Genomic DNA, 7,653 nt, shown 5'->3' with positions numbered 1-7,653 from the left:
TTCACTGTAATTTATTTTATCATTATTTAGGGAGCATTATAAATAGTTATGTTTTTAAAAGAAAAAGAAACTACTATTGTTATAAATAACACATTCAATTGAACTAAGCTATGCATGCCTATTTAAATATATTTACACATGGTTTGTGTATATCGTATATATACATATATATTATTCATACCTTCGGTGTACAGGACGCAAGCAGATTTTGACATCAAATTTTGGGGTAAAAAAGTGCGTCTTATACACCGAAAAATACGGCATAGTGTTTATATTTCATTAATAAACACATAGTCATATTTCTATGAAGTGTTAAATAAATGCATTGATAGCTCTTGACAGCATAAAAATGCACAATTACACACACAAATATAGCGTTTGGAGATTTGGATCATAAAAGTACTTTTTAATTCTATATTAGTCTTCACCTGCCAATAAAAATAACTGATTTATTTGACATTATTAATGATATGAGACATCTGATCATAGCAGTAACCTACGCGTAAAATAAAGGGAAAGATGTCTTGCCATAAATTACAAAAAAACAACAACAGGTAATTGTACTTACCGAGAGGTGGAGAATAAACTGCCGTTGACTGCACTTGAGCGTTGATAGAATTGATCGCTCCATCGTAGGCAACGGCCAGAGCATCGTGTTTCAAATGCTCTGCACCGGCCGACGTTACGACGGGAGAGAAAACTGGGTCTTGGGCGGAGGCAAACTGCTGTAGAGTGTACGACGATCCGTTAGACATGGCCGTCGGTAGGTCCGCCATCATAGATTTTAAGTCGTCCTGTTTTCCCCATTTGGGCCACATCTGGTGGAATAGAACAGTGCTGTCTTGTACCGTATTTCTATAGACCTGTTTTTAAACCACGCCAGTAAGAACAACACACTGTTATCTAATGTTTTTATATACATCATATGATTAAAATATCCTATTAAAATCTGTTTGAATTTTCACAAAAAATACGAATACTGATGTGTTTTTAACAAACATAATTTTGTGTAATTTCGCAGCGATATCAGTATATTTATACATCTGTATAAATTTTACAGTAGCAGAGAGAGCAAACAGCGTAAACTTTAACACGTACTTCTGTATATACGTTCATTATAAGGTGTTACAAGAAACTAGGTAAGTTTAGTAACTTACTATTAATTTATTCTATACGTAAACACGAGTTCAACAACAAGAACAGTACTTGGTCTATGGATAGATAGGTTTACTTTCTACGCCAGGGCAATCTATATTAACAAACACAGGCCACAGGAAATCTTTGTGTTAAGTTTATTTTACGTGCAAATCATGCGTTATTGTGTCTGGTCTATATACAACATGAGTTTGTTGAAAATATACAACTTTATTGAAGTCAGATTGTAACTTTACATCACAACTAAGAAAAACAACACAGCAAGTTATTTGTTGAAACCTTATCTATAAAAGTGAGCTATCAATGAAGTCTTGATAATTATAGATTTTATTAATGATATTTACCAAGCAAAAGAGAAACCAATCGGCAGACTTTGCCACTAGCGAAGGTACCCAATTGATGAACCAGTGTATTCTAATTATTATGAATTTATGCTTTATGACAATGTCGTTAGACTAGATCATTTACTAAGTTATAATTGATAGTTCCGATCCGATCAAAAGTTATCCATTATTCAGGCTCGTTATTAGCCAATAAACCTTAAAATACAAGTTTTCTTTTCTTCGAAATTCATAAGCAACAACATTTTGCAATGCAACAACCAAACACAAAAAAATTGAACAATCGATGAAGCAGTTAATGTCGTTCGGAACTCTTTGATGATAATAATGAAACGCTGTGAATTTATGCTGCCAACATAATGTTGAAAAACTCTTATGTCCCAGCATGCTCGGATGTCGCTAAAATGTGATGCGGAGAAAAACGCCTCAATGGGAGACTTCTTTAATGTCCGTTGCTGAGAGTAGCTACGGAAAAATGAGAACTAACGCTATTCATCGTCTACCGGAAGTGGAACGATGGGTTCCGGGACGTCTATAAAACACTGCTGAAAACAACGACCAACTACTCTTTATGTATGTAGAAAAAAAAATATTACATTTAGAATTAGTTGAAGAAAAACAAAATGTAGTGTTTATCAAAAACTATTGATCTTGAGAAAAATAAATGATTTTCGATAATGATTAACACATAGGTTACAAAAGTGGTAATAGGACAAAACTAACAAATATAAGCTGTGTGGTTTCAAACACTATAACTGCAAAGGATTAAGACTAATAAATATGTTCGAGATATTACAAAAAATACTTATAGAACAGACTTACATTTTTCTCCGTTAAGTATATAAAACATTTGTATGTTTTACTTACAATTATTTCTGTTTAAATCTTCTTTCTTTGTGTAAATCACAAACTTATATAACTAGGAATGGAATAAGTATTTTAAGATGATCACGTGTCCCGACTATCAAAATGTTTTAAAGTGTTTACCTTACAGTTTCTATTAATGTCTTAATACTGTTAAGGCTAGGAAACTGATAAGACTAATCTTAATCGTCCTTCGTTTATATAAAAATGTCATTGATTTAAAATGCTGCAATGAATATACTATACATGTTTCCGTAAATAGATTAATGAGCAGTATACGATAAACTGATTCCTTCCACCTTCACCATGTTGTTAATATATTGTTACTTACGTTGGTGTAGAGCTGATCCCCGTTGTACTGTGTGCGTTGTCGTTTTGTTTCCTCTTCGTGGAGAGATTGTTCTCCGCTGATGTCTCGGCCATCGTTGTTGGCTGTAATGATGAGTGAATAGAACAAACGAAATTAACGAAGACTGCGATTTTACTAGCTTTCTAGTGGAAGAAACACTGCAATGAATGGTTTCATTAAGTTCGATGATAAGCCAAGAAGTATAATTAGAAAAATAGAGGATAAGGGGCGAGGAAACATGGTAAAGGATTATCACCTGTAAACAACATTCTGCTTCCCAGGTCATGTAGAGAATGCTCTTTAGAACTAACTGTACAGATTCTACAAGCACCAAATTACGTACAGCCTGCTATTCGAAAGGGTTATAAGTTGTAAATAACACTCCACCAGTCAGATCTTGTAACAAAATGTCCTTCAGAACTTGCTGTACATACATATACAAGGTCATTATTATAAATATAAATACGAACAACAAATGCGTTAAGATGATTCTAAACTGTAATCATGCGCTTACATATCCCAATACAAGGACTTTTGGTATTAAAGAGTAAATTTTGTAATTGTTAAAATACACACAAAATATCATATAAGGTAAAACATCTTTAAAATAATTCTGACTTAAACAGCCTTTAAATTTACCTATTAAAGATATGATTGTTATAGATCTGTGTAAAATGTCTCTACATATAGGCCTAGTATGGCCAGATGGTTAGAGTGCTCGACTCGCAATCTGCGGGTTCGAATCCTCGTACCACCAAACCTACTCTTCCTTTCAGCTGTGGGGGCATTATAATGTGACGGTCAATCCACTATTCGTTGGTAAAAATGTAGCCCAAGAGTTAGCGGTGGGTGATGATGACTAGCTGTCTTACCTCTAGTCTTTCACTGCTAAATTAGGGACGGCTAGCACATATAGCCCTCGTGTAGTTTTGCGCGAAATTCATAACAAATAAACTGTTACATATAGGAGATATTCCAGCACTTTGGTGTTAAAATACTTTAATATGCCTAAGAACCGGAACACTTAAACACATAAATGGCGTTGAAACATAACATTTTGCCAGTGTTTATCACCTGACATCATCTTGCGCACTTACAAAAAATTAACAAAACTTAAAGAACTAAAAGAAACAAGCGACATGAAAAAAACGTACGCATGCTGATTTAAACTGCGATTGTAACCTTGTGGGAACAAAGCTAGCTTAATTTCTATTTCTGTATATCCTGTTCTTAATAAAGAATAGTTACTATACTTAACTAGAATATTATGAAAGTTTCATTTCTATGTTTAAATACGAAAAACTTTCTCTCTCTCAGTAAACTATTCTATAAACATATATGGGATTATGGAAATATAACATATTTTTTGGATGCAAGAGCAGAAAGCTTGCTTTGGGTATTGAGATTTGATCTTTAGGTTCAAGACGAAAGATGCAACTGCTTTAAACCAATCTCTGTAAAGGAACTAATCACTTTGAGGCAAAAGGATAAACAACAGAAAATTACATTATCATTAAATTATCCGAATGAATTTTTGAGCTGAAAAAATTATGAATAACATAGTCTAGAACTTCCTGATAATAGCCATTAAAGCTATTTATTACACGTTGTTCTTCTAAAATACAACATTCATGGCTGCTACTGACAGCTTTAGCATTGTTTTAAGACTTTTACAATTGTCAATCTCTGAGCCTGATCATAGGTTGAATTACAAGGATTATGCAAATTTATATGAATAAGCATAATACACATTACATTTTGAAAATCATCTACGGATTTAAGAATATACATATATCTAAAATACCGACTTATTTTGGAATACACACTTTTTTTCGTAAATGTGGTACTGCTTTTTAATTTTTTAGAATATTCGTGCAAAGCTACGCTTAGCCGTCTCTATCTTTGAGCTGATATTCTAGTGGGAAAGCAGCCAGTCAACATCACCCTCCACAAACTCTTGGGGTGCTCTTATCTGATTGAATAACATGACTTGATCGTCACTATTATAGCGAATCACGGTCTCAAAGTGAGCCAGGGATCCTCGGATTCACAGTTCGAGCCAGTTAACCACTAGGCCGTATTCGATCTAATTACTTAAGGTGTTTGTAAGACAATTCAGTATTATCAAAAGAGCCATGAATACAAAACCTAAAACAAATTAAATATTGTTTGTTTGTAGTTAAGCAAAAAGCTACACAATTGGATATCCGTGCTGTACCCACCACGTGTGTCGAAACGCGGTTTCTAGGGGTGTAAGTCCGTAGACATACCTCTGTACCACTGGGGGTCCAAGAGAAAGAATGTTACGTCACTCATAAACAGGTTTACTAGAAAAAAGACCCAATGATTTAACAACTCATACTAATACTATCTAATTTCCGGTCATACGTTTTGCTACTGTTTAGGGTTTTTGACCATTCCAGTTTTAGCTATAATAAATTATTATTATAATATGACCGTACGACTTTTAATAACTTATGCCACTTTACGCCTTTTTATTCGATTGACCTTTAAAAAAAACCGATTACACTTTAATGAAAAGATATCTTGAAGCATCTATTACAAATTAAAATGTTTCGTCACTCCACAATGTGGGACTTACTATACATGCGTAGCACAAGTTATGAGTATTCGAAATGATGCCGTTTTTGTTGATCTATAGAAAATTAGCTACTCGAATTTCTATTGCTGCATAACACCTTAAATGTTTGAGAGTCTATATTGAAGTTAAATATACCTCTTTTTGTGTAGAGAAATTAGCCTTTGGTAATACTCACGATTACAGCTCTAAAAGCAGACTGAAATTTGTAGTGTTAATAGCAACGTTTTTAGATAAATCTGGAATGCAATTGAACATCCTTTTGTTTCATTTCCTACAATCACTCCGTATCTTACATTTTATTATACTTTTCCAACGGGATAAGGTTATTTTTAGAGCAGTTTTCTCTTTCTAGACTTTACCTCCTCATCGTGTATGATTTCATTCTCAGCATTGTTTCGGAGATTACAGTTTTAAGGTCAAATTAATTAAAAACTAAGATATCTTTGTGTTTGGAAGAGCATATAATAATGATGATTGTTTTAAAATGTGAGCTACGTTTGATTGCCATGGTTACAGTTTTGCATGGTCAGGCTACGTTATTAATATCCTCAACCTCAATTTCTCTTTGAACAGACAAGATTGTCTGGCGACTAAAGCAAGTATATTCCATTGAGGATGCGAGCAGCTTAACTTTAACACCGGAGGTTCATCTTTCGAGTGTGAAAAAATCGTGAGACGTCTGTTAAGTAAAGTCTGCTAACGACCCAGCTGGTCATGTGATGGTTAATGTGAACATCATCCTTTCCTTTTTGAGGTTTTTCCCTTTGTGCAAGAAAAATTGGTGGAGGACCAGCAAATAAAATCCATTAAAAACTCAGCTGGTTGTAAGTGGTTTGACCCAGTTTCTCACGAATGCATACACAGTCTACCAATACAGTTTCTGAAAAGTAGATATAATTTATAGTCATTTGGAACGTTATAGATTGAAATGCTGAATGGAAATATGTTTAACATATTATTTTTAAGAGTATTTAAATGTATTTCAAACATTTCCTAATTCTTATTGATAAATGTATATTGCATAATTTCACAGTTAAGCCTTAAGATTAAATGATGGTCTGAGTTTTTCAAAATAAGTCTATTTACTATCCACCTTTTTTTTAACTGAGATAGTTGCTAAGTCTGATATACAAACTTATTGTTTACGATTACATTTGTGCATATTATATCTATTTCATTTTTAGAAATACCGTTCTAGCTGAAAACTCGTTAATCAACATTTTCATTGTTATCTGCATCTTAAAAAGTTAAAGCCCATATTCAATGAATTTTCTAGCGTTCTCTTGGAAATTAACCAGGTTTAGCCTTTTCAGTTAACTTGCCATGCGTAACAAACTAAATTGGTCACCATCTCCATGAACAAGCAGGAGAACTTTGTAAACTTAATAGAGTGGAATACGTTTTCAATCAAGTCCCAGCCAGACACTATCTTTGCCCTCCATATACTCAGGTCTAGTGCTCTCTTAAGCTTGTATAGCCGTGTTATTGGCATGTGTAGATAAGGAACCTTCGATCTGACTCCTATTGCGCACAGTCTGGTAGAAAGAAAACACAGTGCGAGCACTTTGCCGCGCGTTTCCCCTCTAACCAGGGGTGTTAGAAGTTTAAATCACAAAAGGGCAATTCAGAGGTAGATTATCGTAATCACACCTATCGGTATCAAAGCAGACACAACATTTGAGACGTCATATCATCACATGTCAAACGTTGCTGTATTAGTAACCATAATCCATCGGATTCAATAAAATAACATAAAGAATCAACAAAGCTGTAGTGTGTTGTGTCGTTGGTCTTGTAATGACGCAGCTTAAAGGGCCAAACCATTAGAATGACACACACATAATTTGTTACAACAATGTCTTGTTTTATATAGTATTTTGTGTAATAGAGAAACGTTGTTCACATCAGCGCTACAGCGAAAATATTCAAACAGCTAACAATTCTGATTTCTAGGCATGTTTCGATCTCTTGTAATGCATACATAACTTATATTCTAAATTTGTGATAAAAATATTTTGTATGCAGGAGAAAGATGTTTCGGTCCCACATGTGAAGCAAATAGGAGCGTACTGAAACAAGAGCTATCTTCGTGTCACGTACAATATTGTATACAGGAGTTTTTTTGTTTTTTTTACATTCAGAAACCCAGGAACTCGATTTAAAGTGCAGGTACACGGGGAGTGATTATTAAAACATGTTTCATTCCGAACAATTTTTAATTAATTGGAAACCCAACATCTGTAAATTATCTGATACAAACAAGTAATTTCATAAAAGTATACAGTAGAAAGTGAAATGTTACTCTCGTCTCGTAGTGGATGAAATTTTACATGGTTTTAACT

General features: G+C 33.9%; 1 protein-coding gene across 1 annotated transcript in view; it reads right to left on the bottom strand.

Moving 5' to 3' along the window:
* The window catches only part of LOC106464941 (paired box protein Pax-5-like), a 128,299-nt gene that overhangs the window by 12,836 nt on the left and 107,810 nt on the right, over positions 1–7,653 (bottom strand). The window contains exons 5-6 of the mRNA XM_013925118.2: positions 2,692–2,792; positions 569–818 (exon numbers count right to left, since the gene is read on the bottom strand). Of these exons, the coding sequence (XP_013780572.2) occupies positions 569–818; positions 2,692–2,792 (351 nt within the window). The remainder of the gene's footprint in view (positions 1–568; positions 819–2,691; positions 2,793–7,653) is intronic.

This window comes from Limulus polyphemus, unplaced genomic scaffold (assembly GCF_000517525.1).
Source record: "Limulus polyphemus unplaced genomic scaffold, Limulus_polyphemus-2.1.2 Scaffold64, whole genome shotgun sequence".
NCBI classification, from domain to species: Eukaryota; Metazoa; Arthropoda; class Merostomata; order Xiphosura; family Limulidae; genus Limulus; species Limulus polyphemus.
The sequence above is the reverse complement of the archived record's forward strand: the minus strand, read 5'-3'. Positions and strand labels throughout refer to the sequence as shown.